The sequence below is a fragment of the Sceloporus occidentalis genome, unplaced genomic scaffold (genome assembly GCF_023333645.1).
Source record: "Sceloporus occidentalis isolate IW3139 unplaced genomic scaffold, rSceOcc1.0.p SCAF_14, whole genome shotgun sequence".
Classification (NCBI taxonomy): Eukaryota; Metazoa; Chordata; class Lepidosauria; order Squamata; family Phrynosomatidae; genus Sceloporus; species Sceloporus occidentalis.
This window is the reverse complement of record NW_028316994.1, coordinates 3,677,427-3,701,939: the sequence shown is the minus strand read 5'-3', so window position 1 is coordinate 3,701,939 and position 24,513 is coordinate 3,677,427. Positions and strand designations below refer to the sequence as shown.

General features: G+C 42.2%; 2 protein-coding genes across 4 annotated transcripts; one reads left to right on the top strand and one right to left on the bottom strand.

Annotated features, from left to right (window-relative positions):
* Window positions 1-521: 521 nt before the first annotated feature.
* Window positions 522-15,983, bottom strand: LOC149303586 (WD repeat-containing protein 18-like). 3 transcript variants are annotated; one of them, XM_089481309.1, is made up of 11 exons: window positions 15,870-15,983; window positions 9,789-9,912; window positions 8,371-8,455; window positions 6,952-7,087; window positions 4,800-4,989; window positions 4,540-4,648; window positions 3,239-3,270; window positions 2,964-3,063; window positions 1,818-1,883; window positions 1,254-1,346; window positions 522-646 (listed from the first exon to the last, which is right to left on the bottom strand). In XM_089481309.1, the coding sequence occupies exons 2-11, from the start codon at window positions 9,893-9,895 to the stop codon at window positions 524-526; spliced, it is 1,041 nt and encodes a 346-aa protein (XP_089337435.1). In that variant the 5' UTR covers window positions 9,896-9,912; window positions 15,870-15,983; the 3' UTR covers window positions 522-523. The 3 variants fall into 3 exon arrangements, 2 of the variants coding, with proteins under 2 accessions (XP_089337435.1, XP_089337436.1); XM_089481310.1 differs by lacking the exon at window positions 15,870-15,983 and adding an exon at window positions 12,464-12,484; XR_016272027.1 differs by lacking the exon at window positions 522-646 and having other exon boundaries at window positions 1,259-1,346; window positions 1,515-1,883.
* LOC149303585 (calcium-binding protein 5) lies at window positions 14,875-23,578 on the top strand. The gene is made up of 6 exons (XM_089481312.1): window positions 14,875-15,054; window positions 16,379-16,409; window positions 17,061-17,204; window positions 18,667-18,776; window positions 21,310-21,457; window positions 23,018-23,578. The coding sequence occupies exons 1-6, from the start codon at window positions 14,992-14,994 to the stop codon at window positions 23,041-23,043; spliced, it is 522 nt and encodes a 173-aa protein (XP_089337438.1). The 5' UTR covers window positions 14,875-14,991; the 3' UTR covers window positions 23,044-23,578.
* The last annotated feature ends 935 nt before the right edge of the window (window positions 23,579-24,513 follow it).

Sequence of the window (24,513 nt, the reverse complement as noted above, 5' to 3'; positions counted from 1 at the left end):
AGAGAGAGAGAGAGAGTTACCTTAGCCCCTGAGCAGGATAACCAGGGCTATCCTTCAAAACATTTGATTAAAAAGCAATTCTGGCCTAGAGTGTGACGTACTTGGCCTCTTACTTACATCCTCATGATTTGCTACAGGAGAGGGTTATGGGAGATGTTTCAAACCCCAGAGGCTTCTGAGAAAAGACCCAATCTGCTTATCACATACTGGATGACAGCATCAGTCAAGAAGAATACAGCAACAAGTCATTAAAGTCTGATGATAGCGATGATCATGGAAGACGAGAAGGCTGTGGTAGGCATGAGGAAACCATGATTGGAAGGTACAGTGGCTTGCATTGCAGATAGGAAAACATGATGAGGAGATGTGAATGTAAAAAGAGCATGCTGGGATTGTCCATGATCAACAACAAGTCCGTAGCGGCAGACCATGATTCTGTTTGTCCACGCAGAAGCAGAGAATGATGAGAGGAGGTAGTGGCATCTCTCCTAGTGGTAACAAGAGTCCCCCTTTAAGGGAGGGTTCAAGGCCGTACAGGAGTCTGTGCAAGATACAAGTTGTTCAAGGAAGTGGCTGCTAAGACCCCACGGGAGCTGATGTGGGTACTATAGACTCCTCCAGGCAGCTCATTCAGTACCCCTGTACTCTGGCAGGAAAGAGAGAGAAGAATGTATTAGAAAAGGTAGGAGGTTTTGAGTACCCAATTTTTTCCTCAATCTCATTTTGTTTTCAGTTGATCTTTTGATAAGAATGTCCCAAAATGTACAGCACTGATTAATCTGTTTTATATGGCTGTTAGCACATCTAATCCAGTAGTTGGCCTAAAACATTGCCTGGTTCAAAGAGCAATGGCACTGCATTCCATGCGGAGATTGTTGTTTGCCTTCAAGTCATTTCCGACTTACGGCAACCCTGGAGTTTATCAAACAGGAGGCTCTCAATTTCAAAAGAGAAGATAGCGAGGTCAATTAGAAAATTCGTGCAATTATGTGATTACTTATCACACCTTAAATTTGCTGTAATGGCCTCCCTGAATGCGACCCAGATTCTGTGCTTGTACTGTCTTCTCAGGGAAACAGTCTCCTGTTCTATGCTTTGTCAAATTCTTTCTTCTGGAAATGCAAGGGGATTGAATCCAGGATTTTAGTCCCAATGCAACTATTGTACAAGTGTGTATAAGTCTATTGTACCACTCCGATTTATCCCATCCACCCCTTATGACAGCCAGCTATCTGAAAGAAATAAAACCATACCATGAGTATCCTCCTGTCAATGAGCCGGCATAAATTGTTCCGACTCCCACCAGCTATAATATGGTCAAGGCCGAGGAAGTGACAGGTATAAATCTGGGGAAGGGGAAAGAGAAGGATCATGTGAATTGGATGGAATCAAAAAGAAACCACTTCTCCCATTGTGTCCAGCATACATCTAAGGCAGAAAATAAGTGAGCCAAACTAGATGGAGAAAGGGAGAGGGAGAAGGAGAAATCAAATAGCAACAAAAGGTAGGATTACCGTACTTCCACTGAAACGTGGATTAAGTTGCAATGCTGAGCAATAAGGTGAAAAGAACAGGGAAATGTACAGCCTTTCTCAATCTGTTTTCCTCCAGATACACTGGACTGCAACTCCCCTCATCATCAGGCAGCAGAGCAATGCAAAAAACAGCTGAGGATGATGGGACATGTAGTCCAGTACATCTGAAACTTGCCAACTTGAGAGAAGACAGTCCAGTACATTTTGTGACTACATTTCTTTGTGAGAGGAGAGGTCAGTTAATTCAATGGACAGGCTTGGGAGTTTGGTTGGAAAGGGAACCTGTGAGTGACCCCGGAAGTCTTCTGGGATGTCCATGATCTTGGCACCAGTTTCAGCCTCCCAGATCTAGGATCAGAGAAGAATTTGTGTTATTGTATTGCTGTTTCAGGGACTGTAAAAAATTATGTACTGTATGCATGTGTGTATATACACACAAATTTACTGTCTTAATTTTTTTTAAACAACATATATCACATAATCCCCATTTTAATAATTAGCAGTCTGAAGCAGCTGCACTGAAGACAGGGAAAAGGAATGCCTGACCTTCCATTCTTCTAACTCAGTACCCCAACTGAGCTTTGAGTCTCAGCTTTGGGGAAAGGCAATATATTACTACTACTACTCCTCAAGGTAAAGGTATTCCCTGTTGGCAAGGTTATTGAGTCATGTCAGACCATAGGGGGCGGTGCTCATCTCTGTTACTAAGCCAAAGAGCCAGCATTGTCAGAGACTACTCTGTGATCATGTGGCCAGCATGATTGCACAGAACACTGATTACCTTCCCACCGGAGTGGTACTTATTTATCTACTTGTATTTGCATGCTTTCAAACTGCTAGGTTGGCAGAAGCTGGGACTAGTGATGGGAGCTCAGCCCATCATGCAGCACCTGGGCCTCAAACTGCCAACCTGCCAGTCTTGCAATCAACAGACTAGATTTTCAGACCAGTGCTTAAGTGCTGGTAAATCGCTGCTAAAATGTTTAGGAAGTGTGTATGTGTGTGAAAGCCGGATGCACTTCCTAAACGCCAGGGAATTGTTGGCTCCTCTGCAGCGTCCCTGAATTGTTCAGGGAGCAGCCATTTCCTATGATTGCAAAGTTGCTCCCCTAACAATTCAGGGATGCTGGAGGGGAGCCGATGATTCCTTGATGTTTTGGAAGTGCATCTGGCTTTCACATACACGCACTTCCTAAACGTTTTGGCAGTGATTTACCAGTGCTTACCTCACGGTAAGCCCTGGTCTGAAAATCTTCATTGTCAGCATCTTAACCACTTGAGCCACCACATCCCATACTATATTAGCAACAATAATAATACTAATATGAAAAGGGCTAGTGCCCATTTAATCTTTCCTTTTTTTATCCTGCAAAATACCCCTGAAATCCACCCCCTGGAGGTCCTGGGGTTCCTTTAATCAGTTCTCACCTGCAAGGTGTTATTACGCCTCCAGGAACCTGTCAGAATCTGTGTTCCAGTTTTGTCTATGGAGATAGCATCACCACAAATGTGGGGCCCAGAGATGTGCCTGTGAGAAGGGCCAAGCAAGGGTGGGAAGGAGGGAAGGGCACAAAAGAAGGAAGAAGAGAGTGGGAGAATCATTAAGGCTGAGAAGAGCAAGAAACAGGAAGAAGGGTGGGGAAGCTGAGAGAAGAGTGGCGGGAGAAGTTGGGAAGTATGGGGAGGAGGATGTGCAGGCATACCGTAGCGATTGTGATGATTGTGTGCTCCAGAACTGGGGGGACAAAAGCCAGAGAAGCAAGGTTAGATGGGGCCCTACCCTTCAATAGGCACCTCCCTCTCCTAGCCCATATCAAAGGAGGAAAGCCTTCCTAATTTTAGAGATAATACTCAGAAAAATTACTGGTTTTCTGCAAAACTAATAATTCTGGGATACAGACTCAAAAATGGGCACGGCTCCTACCCACCCAAACTAAAGCTGCAGCTGCATTGCAGAAATCGTCCAGTTTGATTCCACTTTAACTGTCATGGCTCAGTGTTATAGAATTCTGGGATTTGTCATTTGTTGTGGCACCAGAGCTCTCTGACAAATAAGGCAACATGTCACACTAAACCACAGTTCCCAGAATTCTATAGTACTGAGCCATGGCAGCTAAAGTGGTATCAAACTGGATGATTTCTGCAGTGTGGATGCAGCCAGAGACTGTATCCCAGTATGCAGCAGCAGCTGTAGGGTTGGAGAGAAGCTCTAATACAAGACAATGTCCACTGACTTCCATAAAATAGAAAATATAGTGGGGGAAAATGATAAATCTCCCATACAGGGTTATCTCAATATACAGTGGGCCCTTGGTATCCAATGGGGTTTGGTTCCAGGACGCCTTGAATTCTCAAGTCTCATTAAATACAACGGCACAGTAAAATGGTGTTCCTTATATTAAATAGCAAAATCAAGCCTTACTTTTTAGAATTTATATTTTTGGGGAATATTTTCAAGCCGTGAATGCTTGAATCTATGCACAAAGAATCTGTGGATGTGGAGGGCCAACTGTATTTGTTGCTTGAGGCAAAGGACATGATGCCTGCCTGTCCATTCCATGCAGAGAATTTGAGTGGACTCAAATGTAATTTTTTTAACACTGACAATAGGATAGAGTCCTCTACCACATCTGAAAGCTGTGGGCCAATTTAGGAGGTACATGATAGGCTGTGTGGCATACATAGCCCTATCTTCCAAGGGAAGGATATGACCAGCACATGGGGTAGCGGTAGTCAGGAGAAGCAGCTGGGGGAACTGCAAATGTTATTACATCCTGCTGAATGGTAGAGTTGCCAGCACTGGTCCCATGTAACTGAATGGCAACACATTCAGTTGGCAACACATCTGGGCCACTTGCTGGGCTTAGAAATGCTTGACCTTAGAGATACTTGGCTTCCATCTTTTGCAGTTCAGTATGTCATTTCGGCCACTTAATATTCTGTTCTGTTCCCCACCTTCACTTTAGCCCTTCTCCCCAAGACACAGATGCTATCCCTCTATCACCTGCACAGTGTCATCCCATCCTCCAGAGATAAAGCGTTCATCACTTTCAGGAAAGAAGGCAAAAGCATAGACGCGGGACATGTGCCCATCCATCACACTTGGAGAATCACTGAAAGGAGAAGAGGCTTTTTAATTTAAGGACAAAAGGCCAGTTACAACACCCTCTACAACATTCAGTCTACGATGCTTAGTATGCACATGCATGCATGCATGCACACACACCCTGACTACTGCCAAATCTCCTGCTCCCTCCAGCTTACCTTGGCTGAAAAGTTGCCACTTTATTCCAGGTTTGGGTATCATACATGTAAATCCCAGGTCCTGCTCCACCTGTAATGAACCTGGAACCTGAAGGGTTGAAGGAGGATATCATTGTCTGGCGGTCCTCTATTAAGGTGCGCACACAAGTGTGGGATGAGACATGCCACAGTTTCACCATCCCACCAGAATCTGTGGATGGAAAAAAGGTTGGGGATTTCATTATTATAATTATATAAATTATAATTATATGAATTATAAGCAAACAAACAAACAAACAAAAGAGAGGTCATTCCTAATTTTCTTGTTCTCACATTGTCGACATGCATCCTCATAGATAAGACTCAAATAGACATACAGCCATTCAATATCACTCTGAGACAGAGGTTGCATCTACACTGTAGAAATAATGCAGCTTGACACCACTTTAAGTGCTGTAGCTCCAGCTTATGGATCCTGGGATTTGTAGTTTTAGCCTTCTCTGCCACAGTGTGCTGGTGCCTCACAAAACTATAAATCGCAGGGTTCTGTAAGCATGAGCCATGGCAGTTAAACCAATGTCGAACAGCATTATTTTATTTATTTATTTATTTATTTATTTATTTATTTCACTTTTATGCTGCCTTTCTCCTAGAAAGAGAGGTGGCTCAGAAGATAAAAACAGTTTAAAACTTTACAATAAGAATTTAAAAACAATTAAAGTAATCTAGTTAAAACAGTATAAGATTAACATATAAACATACAAAAGTTAAAAGCATAACTAAAACACACATCTTCTATAAAAGCCACTCTGTCATGATTATATATTAAAAAGCATGCCTAAATAAAAACTTGGGGTAAAGAATTTTTCGCTTTTGTGGACTACAGATGCAAGTGGACTGCAGGCCATAAAATCTTATGTTAGAAATTTATTTTTCCCAGTTAGTCTCAAAGCTGCTACTGGGTTTCTTTATATCTTTTCATGCTGAAACCAATTAACATGGCTCTTTCAATCCTATTCTGTTAGGTGTCTGGTAGTACCAACTGAGAGCCAGTGTGGTGTAATGGTTTGAGTGTTGGACTATAACTCTGGATACCAGGTTTGAATCCTGGCTTGGTTATGTAAACCCATGGCGAGATGCTGGGTAAGTCACATTCTCACTACATCAGAGGATGGCAATGGCAAGCCCCCTGTGAAGAAGCTTGCCAAGAAAACCGCATGATATGTTTGCTATATGGTTGCCATAAGTTGGAAATGACTTGAAGGCACACAACAACAAAGTACTGATATAGGGTCAATGTGGTATAATGGTTTGAATGTTGGACTAGGATTCTGGAAAAGCACGGTTTGAATGCCCACTCAGACATAGGACTTTATCACACTGGGAAAATCAGGGAAAAGTGTGGGTTTAAACTGTGATTATACCGTGAAAGTCGCACGATCGCACTGAAGATTTTCACACGACGTCACAATTAAAGAGGATTTATCCCAGCAATAACCAGGCAATAACCAACAACAAATCATCCTCTTTAATCGCGGTGTGTGTATGAAAATCTTCCCGCAATCGTGCAATTTTCCCGGGATAATGACAGTTTAAATCCCCAATTTCCCCTCCAATTTCCCTCTGTGATAAAGTCTATAGAAACCCACTGGGTGACTTTGAGCAAGTACCATCTGATCACCCTTAGAGGAAGGCAGTGGCTAACCTTTTCTGGATAAATCTTTCCAAGAAAACGGTGAGTGCTGCCAGACAACAAACACAGACACAGTAGCAAAGACGTGTTCAAGGTATGTAGAAATATCATGACTAGTATACTTACTGTATTTACTAAGCTATATGAAAGTAACTTAAGACATTCATTACTTTTAAAACAAGTTGTCGCCTTCTGGTTTTCATAATGCTCGCCACTGTTTCTTTCAAAATGACCCACACCTTGATAAGATTGCCTTTAAATTGATCAATAAAACCTAAAATGTTAAGCTCAGTCTTAAACCCTTCAAAATGAAAGTTTAAAACCCACTATTTGGACTTTGTTTCTGTTCCAGATTAGAATAAACAAAAAGCAAAACAGATGCTAGTCAATGGTTAGGAGGATGTTTAATTTGTCAGGCCCCACAGGAGGGCAGTGTGTAGAGACCAAAGATCAGCCTACTTTGGCAAAGGCATCACTCACAGGTGGCAAGCAAGACATCTCCATTGTGGGCAGGGCCTCGAGGCATATAACGCATGGAGGTGACAGGTAACCCGTTGGTGGCAGTGTCACTGTCAGCAAGAACATGATGAAGCGATCCATCGTTGACAGAATAAACCTTCAGCAAAGGAGAGAGAGGTCATCAGGAAAGCAAACCACAAGAAACAGCGATAGAAACATCTGCGACATAATGCCATTGGATAATGCCATGACACATGAAGCTTCATTTATATACATTGGGCCCTCCACATTCGCTGGATCCAGGACCCCTATAAAAATGAAAAAACTGCAAATAAAAATACACTTTAAAAAAAATCCAACTCTATGATCAACTTCTGCCAGATGTACAGAAAAGCACTTGAAGACCTAAAAATATCTTGATAAGTGTTTTCTCTAGGAATCTCTAGGTCCTTCAGCATGACTCAACTTCTGGCATAACACTGGAGGACCTAGAGATTTCTAGAGAATCAAATTGATGAATAATCAAATCCACAAAAGTCAAAGTTGCAGATATGAAGAGCTGACTCTCTCTCTCTCTCTCTCTCTGTGTAATTTTATTAACCATTTTACAAACATTTACATAATAATTCATTTTTATTTTGCTCCCCTTCCTCCTGCCTTCCCTCATAATGGCTTTTTAAACAATATATCTATATAGCACTTCATGATTCCATACTATTGGTAATCATCCAGATCACATTGGTTATTTTTCTATACTCCCCTTTGTACATTACATGAAGTACAGTTTCAAACTGTCCAAAGGTCAAAAGCTACCCAGCCAAGGTCTCTGGGGGAAGCATTATCTATGGGATTGACAATTTGTGTAGCACTCAAACTGCAGCATGAACCACACAGAGCAAATCATCCTGTAGAGAATATCACAGAATCAAGGAAATTGCAAGCCATGGAGTTATGTATGCCACAGATGTGGGGCACTATTGTAACCTTCTAGTTTTTGTTAGATCCCAACTTCCCTCAGCACCAGATAGCATGGTCAATGATCCGGTATGATGGGAGTTATACTCAACATCTGGAGGGCCATAGACACTAGGTGGCCTTGGGCAAGTCTCATGCTTGCAGCCTTAGGGGAAGGCAATGGCAAACGTCTTCTGAACAAATCTTGCCAAGAAAACCCCGGTTCACCTTAGGGTTGCCATAAGTCAAAAACGACTTGAAGGTACACAACAACAACAACAACACTGGACCTTCCTGGGCCATGTTAGGAAATAAGCAGAAGTCACTTCCTGTTGTTGTTTTTTAAAGGCTTCCCTTGGGTCTAAAATGGTCTGGCAAACTGCCCACTCCATCTCTACAGTGTAAACTCTAAACCATGGCCAAGGAAGATACAGACACTGTCTTGTGTATGTGTGATAGGAAGGAAACACTATCCATGAAACTGACCTTAATGGCACCAGTCCGCATTCCTGCAGCAACCCGTGTCCCATCATTGTTGAACTGGCAACAAAGCAGCTGATCTCCAGCGTCTCTGTTGGATCAAAATGTTAGTATCCATTTAGTCACTTGGTGATTGTAATACTTTGAGGCTTAAAAAAAATAGGCCTTCAGAGTGATTAACAAAGCAACAAATTATAAAAAATATAATACTACCAATGAAATAGCAAGGGGAAATAACTATAATGAAGCATGAAGCTAATTACCAGGAACAGAAGGGCAGAAATGTTGGACAAATAACTCTGGCAAAATGTCTAAACCTACAAAATAATAATAGTTTCCCAGCCTGCCCCCCCCCCCAAAGCCTGCCATGTGGGGGATTATTAAAATCTCTGCTTGCAGTTTCTGCTACAAGCAAAGCTTGCAAAAGTTACTTTTTTGAATATCCAAAGAATGTCCTATGCCACACAGCCAATGGATATGAAAGAAACCATCTGTTGAACAAATAGGTTGGTGGCTTCAAATGGAGAAAAGAAGTTCTTCCGATACATGAAGCTTAAAAGGCTTTAAAGCACTTTGAATTATGGTCAGAAACTGTAGGGTAATTTAAGGCCTGTTACAGACTGCCAAAATAAAGCTGCTTCGGGTCTCTTTGGAGGTATGCTATTTAAATGATGCATGGGTCCTAAGAGTCCAGAGGTTGCGCCAAAGTCACACTCCATTCCTAAGCACTGGAGTGCAGCTTTGGTGCAGCTTCTGGATTCTTAGGGTGCATGCATCATTTAAATAGCATACCTCCAAAGAGACCCAAAGCAGCTTTATTTTGGCAGTCTGTAACAGGCCTAAGTTTCCTAAGGCTTCAGCCTATGGTAAGGAAACAAAAACATTTAAATAGTAAAAATATCAATGCTAAGCCTGTTAGGGTCTAGCTTTAAATCAGCAGCGTAGTAAAAAACGTGCTCTTGTCTAACTATGCTTCCCTAAGAACTGAGATTGACTCCAAAAACAAACACAAGTAGCTTGAAGTTCAAACAAAAACTTACTAATGGCTTTAATCTATATTTACATAAAGGCTATATCCTAGTGAACAGTTCAAGTGAAAAGAAATCTTTCTCTCACCATCTTTCCAAAGAAAGTTGAGAGAGGAGGAAGATGGAGGACCAACACTTCAGTCAAAAATCTTTAGGAAGAATGTCTGTTAGTCCCAAAGGGAGAGTGATTTAAATCACAAGGTTAGTTTGAACGAAAAAGAAGGAGTTTGCATGCAGGAAATCCCTATCTGTCTAAGGAGGGGTAAAGAGATTGCAAAAATCTTCCAACAGAAACACATTAGGGATCAGGAAAGCATAGGTGGATTGTGTAGATGTTTTGGGGAATGGCAGGGGTACATTATCTCATCTTTGGCCTTGTTTACCTTGGTTACCTACATTGTATGGAGTAGTCGAAGATCACCAGAGATGGAAGGGCTAGCTGTAATCTCTGCGCCCAGGCTGGTACCTGCTGTAGACAGGCGGGACTTGCGTGCGGGCTGCATGGCCTACGGGTACGGGTCTTTGGAAGGGGCAAAAGCCAAGAGGTGAAATTTGATCTTTCTTTCTTTCTTTCTTTCTTTCTTTCTTTCTTTCTTTCTTATTTAGATATCCCTTTATTAGATTATTTCAAATATTCCCTTATTTTATATTCCTTAGATAGATATTCCTTTATTAGATCATTTCTTTATTCAGATATTCATATTTAAAAGGGTAAAGGTAGTCCCTTGACATGAATGTCTAGTCATAACCAACTATAGGGAGCGGTGCTCATCTCCATTACTAAGCGGAAGAACAGCATTGTCCAAGGACTGCTTTGGTGGTCATGTGGCCAGCATGACTGCACTGAATGCTGTTACCTTCCCACTGAGAAGTGGTACTTATCTATCTACAGTGGACCCTTGTTATTCACTGGGGTTTGGTTCCAGGAACCCCTGTGAATAACAAACTCTGTGTATGCTCAAGTCCCATTAAATACAATGGCATAGCAAAATGTTGTCCCATATATAAAATGGAAACATCAAGGTTTGATACTTGAAATTTATACTTTTTTGGGATATTTTCAAAACGTGGATACTTGAATCCGTGTATAAAAAAATCTGTGTATAAGGAGGGCCAACTGTACTTGCATTTGCCTGCTTTCAAACTGCTAGGTTGGCAGAAGCTGGGCTGGTGACAGGAGCTCATCCCATCATGCAACACCCAGGCCTCAAACTGCCAACCTTCCAATCTTCCTATTATCAGAATTGGTGTCTTAACCACTAAGCCACCACATCCCTTATTCCTATTTAGATAGTCCTATATTCTTATTTTCCAAAGTCCTTCCCAATGCATTGGAGAACAATCAAAATACATGCTTTTAACTGAGTACATGCTTTGCATGCAGAAGGTCTTCAGTTCCATTTTTGGTATTTGCCTTTAAAAACTCTAATTAACCAGTAGCATGTGATAGGAAAGATGAGAGCTTGAAACCAAAGCTTGGAAAAGTTAATGGATTAACAACTCTGAGAATCCTTCATCCAATGTGGCCAATGATTAAACTAGCTGTGAGATTCTAGGAACTGTAACACACTCTCCAAAAATCCCAATTTGGCTGGGACAGTTCTGAATAATCATCTGCTTTCCACAGTCCTGATTAACCCTCTGCCGTCCCACATTTCCAGAGGATATTAAAATGTCCCAGCTTCTTTCTCCTTCTCCCATTTTCTTCCTTTGTCCCCAACTTACTTCAGTTGTTGCAAACCGATTTCAATGTGCAAAAATAGTGTACACTCAAGTCAACAGGGAGGAGAGGAGAGAAGAGAAGAGGGCAGAATCTTGCCCTTCCCTGTAGGCTCAGGAAAAAAAGAAACTGCTGTAACCTCTCCTAGTTTGTGTATTTTTCCACATTAATAACTTTTTCCATCCAGACCAGAACCTGATGTTGCTTGGCCACACATTGCCTCAGTTTTCATCAATGAAACATTGCAGGGTATACTGCATTCCATAAATTTAACTTTCCCAAGCTCTGTCTGAAATCACTGAGTGATCCTACAAATCAGAGAAGGCATACTGACTTAAACTGACCAGAACATGGAATAATTAGGCAAAATGGCTAATGGATTAATATTATACATTGCTCTTCCGCCCTTGTCCTCCCACTCATAACATATAAACAGTGCTTAGGAGGAATATTACTATTGCATTATTTTGAAATTAATTTTTATATTCTAATACAAAATACAATAAAAAGACCCTTAATTAATAACAATGACATATAAACTTTTCTCCCCACATAATGGGCTGACATTACTATTATGAAGGGGGGTAGGGGCTATTCCTTTGCTACTTTCAAAAATTCTGTGTTGCAGACAGTGCTTTTTTTCTGGTGCAGGGTCAGGAATCATGTCATCCTTTGTTGGACTGTAACTCCCAGCATTCCTCATTACCTATGGTGGCACCTAGGGCTGCTGTGAATTGCAGCCTAATCATATCTGGAGGACTACACAATTCACACTTCTTTTGTAATGTATTATGGCCAAGGTCTAAGCTTAGACAAATAGTCTAACCTGAAATATGGCAGATTCTATGTTCCTAACATTCAATTCCCTTCTATGTAGTTGGCATTTGTTCCCAGTGTCAGATGAGGACTTTGGGGCAGATTAGTTGTCTAGGGGCCCACTCAACAAAATGAGTAGAAGAACACCCAAGCACACTTGGATGCTCTCATTTTGACACAGGTCAACTAATCGATGCTCTCATTTTGACACGTCAGCTAATACACATTCCCATACAACTATCTAACCATGTACCACACAGGTTTGACCACAACACCCAGAGATGAAGATTACCTAAGAGCACCACTGTTTGTTCCTCTCCCTATCAATGCCCTTTCCCTCCATGTAGATCTTTCATTCTCTCCTAGCAATCCTCCAGCTATGCAAATGATCTCTTGCCCTATCACCTACATGTCCCATATTCCCAGACACCCCCAAACCCTGCTGCCCCTCATCCCTGCACCAGCCTCTCTCTCTCTTCCTCACTCTCTGGTTCTTCCAGCTCCTAGCAACCAAAGATGGAGAAGAAGAACTCACCTGGTCACTATGGCAGCTGTGAAAGAAGGCCAAGATTCTCAGGGAGAAAAGGGATCGCAAGATGCCAGCACCTGAATCCTACACATCACATCATCTTCTCTCCTACAGTACCAACACCAGAATGGCTGGAGATCCGAGAGTCAGACTCTGATTGTCCCAGGTCTAGCTCCCTAGTACTGCCTTCCTTTCCATTCTAACTCACATGTCCTACATGACCAAAATTTGGCACCATCCAAATCCATAATTTCAACAGGTATGTTAACATTTAGTCTTAGTTTAGATTAAGCTTCCAAAGTCTTGGGGACCAAATGTTTTGGGTCAAATCTAAAAATTAAAGCCAGGACCATTGCCTGTTTGGTAGAGCACTCTGTGCCTCTGTCTTGACATGCTGTTGTTGTTGTGTGCCTTCACGTCAGAGGGGGATTGTTGTTGCCATCCTCTGAGGCTGAGATTTGTAATTTGTTGTTGTACCAGAGCTCTCTGACTTAGGCCCCATTCACACTATGGAAATAAATCAGTGTGGAACCGGTTTATTTCTGTGACGTTCACACTCTCCCCTGACTGTACTAGACACAGTTTGTGGGTGTGTGTGAGAGAGAGGCCAAAAAGCCCGCTTAAACTGGTGTATTTGGCACCGGACCCTTTAGCGGTTCTTTTTTAAAGCACCGCAATGATCCACATCTTCAGTAGCGTGACCACACTACTGAATCGATTTGGATTTTGCTGCATCATTCTCGGAAATGAGGCACCTCCATTCTAAATCAATATGGTAACAAATGTGAGTGGCAACAGAGTTAAAATGGCACAGAGAGAACTGACTGCGGTAAACGTAGTGGGAACACCAAACCAATTCTGAATTGGTTCTAAATTGGTGCAGAGATGCGAATCTCTTCATTAAAAAAAAAAAAAAAAAAGGAAGTGTGAATGACCCCAAAGAAGACTAAATGTCTCCCAGAATTCCACAACATTGAGCCATGGCTGTTAAATTGGATTACTTCTGCAGCTCAGATGCAGCCCTAGTTTTTGTAGTAAGCACTGCTGTTGGTGTTTTTTGTGGAGGAATTAAAATGGTGGATGCTATCACCACAGGAGTGGGACCACACATTCTAATCTACAGCAGTCTGGTGTCCCTTTGAATGGCTGTCAAGCAACAAGTCCTCTAGCTCTCCTGTCCCCATCCCCTGTAGGCAGATTTTTGTAGCTTGGACACAGTTCTGAATAAACCAGATTTTCTAGGCTTTCCCTCCTTCCTTCTTTTGAGTTTCATTTCTTTTCTTTTATCTTATTATGAGGCTGGGACTAGTATATTTTTCTTCTGTTTCTTTCCAGACTAATGTTTGCTTCTGAATTTTCTTGAATGCTGTATTGATTGACCCCGGATCAAACTTTCTCAAGCTTCCTCTCAACCTTGGAATATATTTTTCTTCCTGTAAACTGACCTCCTGTATTACTGAAAATATAATAACCTTTAACTGGAAGGCTGGTTAAGATTAGATTAATATGTAGCATTTTATAAATGGCTACATATGACTAATATTGCCTGTTATTAGTCTGTTATATAAGAGCCAATTTGATCCCATTTTTTTTCCTTGCCGTCTTCACTGCAATTTACATTTAATCCTTGTATTATATTTTATCTGAAATTCTCTTCCTCTAACCTATTGTGTATTATTTATCTCAGAGACCTCATTCCCTATTCCTCTGTGGTGACTGAAGCAAGTTTTTTTAAAAATTAATTGCATTTGTGAATAGATTTGGGTCATTTCTGGTAACATGAGCTTACCCACACAAAGAACTAATTTAATTCAGTATTCGGGAAGTAAGAGTCGTTTTTGTCCACTTTCCGTTTGCTTTATTTTTGCGTTATTGCTGTTTGGAAGAAGCGTCATCTGAAAAACATCCCGCATTTGCAGAGGTTTTTTTACTGTTAAAATCCCGTTTCTGAGTGGGATTCGTCTAGTGTGATACGATCCTAAGAAAGCCAGTGATAGAGTCATCTCACGGACACCATAAGATGGAAATGACTGGAAGACCCACAATAACAACAACAATAACAACAACAAAACTTGCACCTTATACTATAACTGCTCATTGCTGTGTCCCAGGGCCAGCATCAAGAACAAAACATCACTCCCCACATATCCCATCCCAGACAAGCTGACAACCCTCCTCTCTAGCTTATTCATCTCCTCCATTCCTATTCCAACCCTCTGATCCCTTTAGCATCCTCCACCAGTCTGAGAACTCAAGACTCCTGTCTGCCAGTCCTTAACATGTGCCCCAAATTAATCTGTGGGGGGGGGGGGGAGGAGGGGTTTAATTCAGCAGATGTCACAGCCAGGAAGAGCACAAAAAGGCCTGGATGGAGGAAGAGATCAAAAGCCAATGGGAGAGATAATCCCCCTTCCCCACCCCATAAATCACCTTCATCCTAAAAGCCATCTCTTTCTCTACTAAAGTAAGCAGGCATCAGAAAGACTGCAGTGGGTGACACGGGCGCTGGACGAGGGCACACATTGCTGAATGCCATGCAGAACACCCTTGGACCGGCGTGCATCTTCCTGCGCAAAGGCATTGCTGAGAAACATGGGGTATGGGCCATCTTGGAGTCAAAGGGGTGAGGATGGTCCAATGGGGCAGAGCAAAAGTGTTGACATTTGGAAGCACAGAGGATAGAATTTTGCACAAGGGAGATTAATCAAAAGTGGATTGTGGCAACCAGGCTTTACTCTAGGGAGGATGTTTGCTGGCGAGGATGCTACGGAAATAAGTCCTGAGTCTAGGCTGTGGGAAGAAGAGGAAGGCTGTGTGTTAAATTGGGAAGTAAAAGGGGAAAAATCCCTGACTTCTCTTCAGAGATACATATCTAGAGGCTTAGTCTCAGTGCATTGGTGTTGTTTTCTACAGTGCTGAAGCCATTTGGAAGTTTGTTGTTGTTGTTAAAATATATCATCATCATCATTACCACCACCACCACCACCACCATCTTATAGCCTGCCTTTCTCCCAATATAGGGATTCAAGGCGATACTTGTTCTGTGGGCTTGTTTCCATTTTCACATCTGGCAAATAGGATTTTTTTTTAATTCCAAAATTTTTGAGTCAGAAAAGTGACACAGTGGGGTGATGAAAAGTGATAGATGCCTCACAGAAAACCATGTCTCTCTCACAACAGTGGTTTTGTTCTAGGAAAAATTCAATTCACATGGATCTGATTGCTCTCAAAGTCTATCAGAGAAAGATCCATGCCTTTTGGATCCCTGTAGTGGGCTTTCTGGAATAGGTTGGCTCCTTGAGTCTCCCTTGTTTTTCCCTCCCCAAAGCATATGCTGTCCATCCCACTCTGTCCTGAACCTCATAGCCAGCAGATACCTCTGTTATTTTCATTCCCTTGTTCATAGACTCACCTTCTATTGTACTTGCTTGGAGTTTTGAGGAAAGGTCACTTTCAGCAGTCATGTCTGTGGGTTGCTGGGTCAGGAAGCAGGCTGGAATGGTTTTGGCCTTCTTGTCCCCAGCCTTCTGTGCTACACATTTTCTCTTTCTGTATCTGTTGGTTTGCATTGCTGGATTTTAAGGATCGATAGCCCTTTTGTTTTCCCTCTCACTGTGATTGCTTGATCTAGTTTGTCCTTCTCTGCACCTCTAAATATTGAGCTGTCAACAAATGGAGCATCACTGCATTTCTGACAGTTCAATGCAATGATTTTGACCGGCCCCAGGGAAGAGAGAGGCTTTGTTTGTTTAAGAGTTGAATTCAGTTGGTCTAATAGAATGATGGCTTAGGAATTACAACATCTCTAAATTCTGGATTTCTCCAACTCTGGAGAAAGGATAAATTTTTACAGGGTGGGTTGGAGTTGGAGTCTTCCAACTTGCATGTGTTGCAATGAATGTCTCTGCGTCTCGTTTACAGGAGCGGGAACTTGGTGCAGATGAAATCGAAGGTAAGTATGTGGCCAGTGTGTGTGTGTTTGTGTGAATATGCAAATTATAGTTTCTAGGTGATCCTTATTATAAGGAATGCCCCCCATTTGAAGGCCAGAAAGTGTGTCCCTTATAGGACTGATAGGCAACCCTTACTATAAGGGATGCCCTGAATTTGAGAGTTAGAAAGCTTTTCCTTCTAGGCGAGCATTCACACTCATTTTTTTTGTCTCGAGGAGATGCAGATTGCTGCGTTGATACATATTGGGTTTGTTGTTTCCATTTTTGTTTTGGGTTCGTGAATCTCTTCGAGACATTGAGGATTTTCAGACTTGCCTGCAATCGCTGTACAATTGCCCTCCAAAAGCAGCTGAAAGGGAAAAGCAGGCTGTGTGTGTGAAGGGCTGGAGCGCTCATTAATCGCCCTGGAAATGAGGCTCCCTGCTAGCGTTCTTCAATCGTTGCAAGAAGCAGGGAAGCAAGCAGATTTCTCCCCCCCCCCCCCCCCCACTGAACACAAAAGCAGCGTCAAGAGAAACCCTTTGTGATAGAGATTAGGTTCATTCATTGGAGATTCCTCCATCTTGCTTAATACGCTTTGCATTATTTACTTATTTTTCATACTTACCACCTCCCTGATGACAATGACTGCAATGCTAATGCCAAATCAGAGCTCCGTGAGGCTTTTGAGGAGTTTGACAAGGACAAAGATGGATATATCAGCTGTAAAGATTTGGGCAATCTCATGAGAACGATGGGGTACATGCCAACAGAGATGGAACTCATAGAGCTATCGCAGCAGATCAATATGAACCGTAAGTGCCTCCTGTCTGAGAACTGAGCATTTTGGGGTGGGGAAACCTGTGGTCCTCCAGATGTTGGATGCATCAAACTTTCATCAGCCATGGCTAGCATGGACATTGGTTTAGGATGGTGCAATTTGTAGTTCAGGTGCATGGAAAAGGATACCAGTTCTCTGCTTATCACCTAGATGAAAAGTAGGACCTTTGTAGCTATTCTCTCCCCCCCCCCCCCACACACACACTTTTTCCTGTAAGTATAATTTAATTCTTTTATTTTCTGAAGTTAAATGGATAAAGGGCAAGAACCATGGATGTCTTTGGGATAAACTGGCCTGGGACTTGTTTCCCATCCCAGATGCAAAAAATGAGGTTTGAGTAATAGGAATCAATAAGGGAATTGCCAGTGGGATGGACTAGTTTCACAGAGAGGCAGGTTCAAATTGGAAAGCCTTAATGAGTGATTATGTGTCAGCCAATATAGGTCTCTCCAGTATCAACTAGACCTCATTTTGAAGGCATCCTTGAAATTGTTGGGGGAGGTGGCTGATAATTATCAGGGTTGCAACAGAAAGAGAGGGGGAGTTTAATTTTTCCCAACTTCTCCTAAAAATAGGTCCTCTAAAATTAGAATATTTTATCACTTTCCTGCAAATGCAAACAAATGTTATAGCAAAGGAGGAGAAAGTTGCTGTGTGGCTTCTGATAATTATTCCCCACTCCCAGCTGCTCTCATTTTTAAAAATGTGCATGAACGCCAGCCAGGGGTTCAGGGTCAACTCAGTCTTGCATCCTTCCAAGATTGCTAAAATGAGTACCCAGCTTGTTGGGGGCAGTTAGCTTACACTTTGTAAACTGCTTAGGGAGTGCTTAAGTGCACTGATAAGCGGTGTAGAAATGTACTTGCTGTTGCTATTGCTATTTGTTGTTCACACATGCCATTGTTTCGGGATAAAATTGAACTGGCTCCATTCCCTTGAACCATACAGAGCAATTAGAATTTATTCAGAAGCATTCACACTGCTGAAGATGCAGATTGATGCAGATCTTTCAGGAAAACACAGGAAAAACTCTGGTATCAAATAACATGGGTTAAGTGGGTTTTTTTGCTCCTCCCCAAGTGCATTGAGTGCATTCAAGATGTGTGTGAACAATAAGGATTCGTTCCAGATTTATCCCGGATTATTTTCATAGTGTGAATGGGGCCTTGGACAATTTCTTATCCTGTTCTACTCCACAGGGTTTTTGGGAGGATAAGATGGAATGGGTGACAGCCATAATCTCATTAATAAATAAAATAACTGAATAAGTGACGTTAGCAATTGCAGTATTTGGGATCTTGACTTATCACGTCACACCCCTGAGCCAAATGTAAGTGTTAACGTTAAGGAACCCAAAGGGGAAGACTTTGCAGAAACTTGGGTTTGTTTTTTTAAATGCTTACTCTTAGCAATTAACCTGACGCTTTTCACTACAGTTGGGGGCCGTGTGGATTTTGAGGACTTTGTAGAGATGATGACACCAAAGCTTCTGGCAGAGACAGCGGGCATGATTGGACTTCAGGAGATGAGGGATGCTTTTAAGGAGGTGAGATAGGGTTTGGCAGGTTTCAATGCTGGTACACTCTGCTATGACACTGGGACACTAGTGGCTGCATGGGGATGTCAGGGTTGGTGCTGGGCTTGCTTTATGTCCAGCCTTTCCTCTTCAGCTCTGTTTGATCCATTAGATCAGATGTTTTTAGACCAAAGTAAAGTCCTATCCTCAGCCCTTCCTTCCATAACATCTTGATATATCATGCAGATCACATTATTTTAATTTGAAGACGTTCCATCTTGCCCCCTTTCCTCCCACCTTTTGCCTGATGACGAGACCTGGTGGTCTTGAAAACTTGCACAGATTTTTGTGCTCACTTTGTTAGCCTAGTAAAAGATTTATGTTATGTCCAGCATAGCTATGCTGCATTTTAGAAGACTGTTTTTGCTGTTTTTGCTACAACTAACTATGATGCCAGTTCTGATGAGGGAAAGGTTGGCAGTTTGAGGCCTGAGTGCTGCACGATGGGTTGAGCTCCTGACACTAGTCCCAGCTTCTGCCAGCCTAGCAGTTCAAAAGCATGCAAATGCAAGAAGATAAATAGGTACCACTTTGGTGGGATGGTAACAGCGTTTGGTGTAGTCATGCTGGCCACATGACCACTGAAGCAATCTTCGGACAATGCTGCCTCTTCAGCTTAGTAAAAGAGATGAGCACCACCCCCTACGTTCAGTTACAACTAGACGTTCATGTCAAGGGACTACCTTTGTCTTTACCTCGCTAAGATTGCTCTAAGTGGGCTCTCCTAGTCTGTTTTCATTTCCAGATATGCCAAAGTAAAAATAAGAGCCAATGTTCCTTAGGAATGTACAATACCATTTTCTTTACTGCTGTATTGTACAGATTGTGTTGCAAGTAATCAACTCAGCACTCACAACAGCCACAGCAACCAACCTTCCTCCTCCCTCTCTTTCCTTGGCTGATGCAGCAAGCCTATATCAGGAGCCTTGCTAGAGAGCTGTATAGAATTCCTGGTACACAAACCTGTTACATTACCAAATCTTGGTGTGAATTCTTCAGTTCAGCAGACAGTATCAGCATATGCACAACTAACCACAGAGCATCTGAAATTAGGGAAGAGTCTTGCATATTGTTCTTTCCCTCTCATTATTTTTATTTCTGAAAGCTACACTCTTGTCAGTGTCACAAAAGATGCCGATGTGGTTGGAAGGTGATCACAACTTCTCTGTGCATTCCAGCAAGGATGATAACATGTCAAAAGATGCTAAGTCCTCTTAAACGCCCAACCTACCCACTGCTTTGTTTCTCATCTAATCCCATCCACTTGCACCCACACAGAGTAGGAATCTGGAACTTTCAGAGCTTGGAACTAAATTGTTATAAATAACTAGTTACTTGTATTTGATCCCTTTTCTCATTACCTAAGTTGTAATTAAGTTGCATTACAGCTAGGGATAATTTAACTCCTTTTTTTTTAGTGGAACTGTCACTTTTAATTGCTTTTATAATGGTAACAATGTGTTTCGGCTGAATGATAGTAAAATATTGCATGGTACAAAGGCTAGCTCATGCTTCTGCCTTCTGCTCTGTTGTGAGTGTGGGAATGATGACAAGCGGAGTGGTATTTTGTAGCACTGGGAGAAATGTTATAGAATTCATATTTTAATCCCATTGTGGGAAGAAGGCAGGATATAAAGCCTTGAAATAAATAAAATAAATGAATATTTGTAGAAGTAGCTAAAAGCAACAATTTTGTTATTTCTGAGAGATGGAATGTATGGTGGCATCGCGACGAGCACTTACAAATGTGTAGGGTAGATTTACACATGGATAACTGTTTAGTGTTCATGCATTCTTGTTTCATAGGCTAGATTTACACATGCATAGCTGTTTGGAATTCATGTTTATGACCATGGCATTATTGCCATGATCACAACCTACCTTAACATTGAGGAGCTGCACTGAGCAATGGAAGTCTGTTTGTTGATGACAGGAATGCTGCAGGTTGATGTTTCCAGTGTCCTTCCACCAGTGAGCTGCATTGCAACAATCAGAATCAGGACTCCTATCTCAACTGCTTGCCACATTGCAGCTGACTGATGGAAGGAGCTGGAAACATCATACTACAGAACCCTGATTGCCAGTGGAACAGACCTCCATCGCTTGGTGTGGCTGCAGTTGTTAAGGTAAGTTTAGGGAGTTGGGTCAAGAAAAAATATGTAGTTATACATTTGTAACTACACCTGTAATGTAGGATGTCAGCCAAGATTTGTAACTATAGCCAGGGACATAACCGGGGGGGGTGGGTCCTTGGGGTCCAGACCCCCCCTTCCGTTAGACAAAATGAATGGTGCATGCCGCTGCGCTGCTGCACTCAGTCCCCATTATAATGATGCCACTTAGTCTGGACCTCCCCCCTTCCCAAAATTCTGGCTACGTCCCTGCTATAGCGGTCATTAATGATGTGGAGGTGGGGAGACTTTTAGCTGTAACTATAATGGTCCTTTTGAAGAGTCATATTCCAAACTTTGCTCACCCCAACAACCTTGCTCTTACTTTCCAGTTTGACACAAATGGGGATGGGGAGATCACCTTGGATGAGCTGTATCAAGCCATGCAGCGGTTGATGGGGGAGCGCTTGACCCCACGTGAGATTGCTGACGTGGTGAAGGAAGCCGACGTCAATGGAGACGGGACAGTGGATTTTGAGGGTAAGAGGTGATTGGGAAATGTATGGTTTTGGGGTAGAGATTATAGGCTTATGGGGACATAGGGTGAAGGGTTAAAACATTCAAGGTCTAGGGAGATTTAGAAGCACAGAGTGAAAATATGTAGGCTTAAATGGGTTTTGCTAATAGGTTTAGAGAGTTATTAGATTGCTCTGGTTACATGGAAGTTGTAGATTGGGACCAGAGAATAGAGTCCCCCCCCCCCCCCTTCATCTCCAAGAGATAACTGAGGAGTTAAATTTTCACTTTGAAAGGCTAGCAACATAAATTAGGAATTAAGTTGAATTTTTGTATTGGTTACATTTCTCTAAAAATGTACCAAATGCCTAGTTTCCGAATCAGGACCAGAGTCAGTACAGTTATCCCTCTCACAATTTACAGTGCCATTCTTCAAACAAAAAAAATGTATACGGAATTCTAGATATTAGGGAAAGATGTACCAATTAATAGCTTTACTAATGACAATGTACAAAACAGCATTATAATAAGGAAAACTGCTTGCAAAAAGGGGTATATTGGATAAAATGTGCATACAAGAAGCAATAGTTTTCTTTATATTAGGGAAATTAAAATAAAAATGCAAACTTTTTTTGAACGTGAAACAAAGTAGGATGAAATTAAGATGAGAGAAATGAGAAATAGAAACTGTCAAAACTATCTATCCTTAGTAATATGAGAATTAGCAAAAACTTTGAAGAGCTTAATTATAATATTGTGATGCATTCTAGTATTTTGCAGATAAAAACTAGGGACATTGGTATGACACTCTAGTTTACATCAAAGATCACTACCTTTCCCTTGTTTTCATTACACTGCTGAAGACTGTGCTTAGCTGCCTTTATGTTGTGTTACGGTTGCCAGCTCAGAATCGTCCTAGGCCCGAAGAGCTGAGCAAGCTGTATGAATGCGAAGGGACTTGTATTGCTAAATTGTGGTGATTCATTACCTCCAACATTTCACAGATGAAAACTGGGATTTGTGTGGCCAAGGAACATCAGAGCATGGCCCAGATCATTATTAATGAGGAAGAACAAATAAGCTAGGAGAGGATGCAGTAATTTGGTTTGCCTGAGCCTACTGGGAAGAACAAAATTATAGTCCCTCCTCTCTTCTCTTCCCTGCTGAGTTAGTTGAGTGGAGCTACATTTGCACTTTGAACTCAGTTTTCAGCAACTGAAGTGATTTGAGGACCAAAGGAGAAAGTGGGAGGAGAAACTAAAAGCAGCTGAAAAGGAGCATGCCTGGCAAACTGGGACAGTGGAGGATATAGATGATTTGAGAATCAGGAATTCATAGCAGTTTTATGAGTCCTCTCCCAACCTGCTTGATGGTAAAGTGTATTATTTCATATATTTCGAATGCCGCCCACTCCCCTTGATTTATAAAATGGCCAGATGGCCCTGCTATAGTTGGCATCTTGCTTACTTTCCTGCTCATTCTGTTGAGTGGTGCCTTGGACACTGTCCACAAAAACCTGCTCTGACGGTATCACTAATCCAGGTCCAAACCAACTGATGTTGTTTTATGATGTTTGCCTTGCAGAGTTTGTGAGGATGATGTCACGCTGATGGAATTACCCAGTCCTCTCTACTTTCAAGGACCAAATAACACACTGCGCTTTCAAAAAAATAAATACATGCACAGAATTCAACATCAAATCCCAATTTCAACTGGAGGATGAAGTCAGACCTCAGTTTACAAAAGAGACTGAATGGGGCAAAAGGGTGGGTACATGAGAGATGGGAAGGTGGAGGGAGGGACAAATAACAAGACAGCAAATAACTTGCATTGGAAAAACCATTGTACTGCCAGAAGAGAGCATGGAAAAGTTACTGTTTGGACTCCAACTCCCAGAATCCTCCCCCATCTTATTGTGGCCCTGCTGGCAGTGAGGGGTTTTGGGGAATTAGGTCCAAGGAAAGTAACTTCCCAAGCAGTGTGGTCAACATCCTTTATCCCAGCTCAATCCACCCATCCCCACAAACAGCTTGGTGAATTTTGTGGATGCCTCTCAACCCTACCTCAGAAATCAAACCCAAACACCCTGCAGTAATGTACAATAAAGGTTTCCTCGTGTAGGATTCTCTCAGGATCTGTGTGATGACTTTTCTTGTGGCACCACAACAAACTGGGCTGGGCTGGCGACACTTGCAGAGGTCAGAGAAACAGTTTGACAGCTCATATCCAACCCTGCCAAAAGCTGCTTATCCACTTTATAATCGCTGCTCCAGAGAACAACATATGGGCAGGAATAAACGGATTAAAAGGAAAACAGGATCCTGAGTAGGAGGAGAATTGGAGTTCGGGATGAGTGGGGTTGAGCACCGGAGAACAGCTGGATTTGATTGCCAGTTTCAGGGAGAAATTTGTGGACCTGGATTGTCCTTAGAGCTGTAGTGGGGGGGGGGGGGGGGGAACTAGAAGATGGAGCTCATGACTATTTTTTGGCTATCCTGGCTCATTCAAAGGATTACTGTCTGCTTGTTTCCATCTCATGACCCTCTGCAGATAAAAAACTGCTGCAAAGTCACTTCTCTCCACCCCTCTCATTGCCCTGACAGGGGGCATGGGGATGGCATAGGCAGCAGTGGCTGAGAAGCCAGAAGGGCACCAAGGATGTGCCAAGGTCATTCCCAGACATATGGGTTCAGTTCTGCTCCAGGGCTGATATCCTTTCTTATTCTGCCATAAACAGATTCTGGACCAGTGCCTGGATTACAGAGGAGTAGGATGAGGAAAAATAATTATGGGGTCAAGCCATTGTATTCCCTATTACCATGCATGGATGTGAGAGTTGGACAGTTAAGAAAGTGGTTAGGAAGAAATTCAATTTGAGATGTGGTGCTGGAGAAGAGTGCTGACAATTCCACGGACAGCCAAGAAGACAAATAAACGGGTCCTAGAACAGACCAAGGCAGAAATCCCTCTGGAAGCCAAGATGACTAGACTGTTGTATTTTCATTCACAGGGTTGCCATAGATCAAGATCAACTCGGGGGTGGTTAACAACAAACAACTCTCCAAAACCCATCTCCCAGT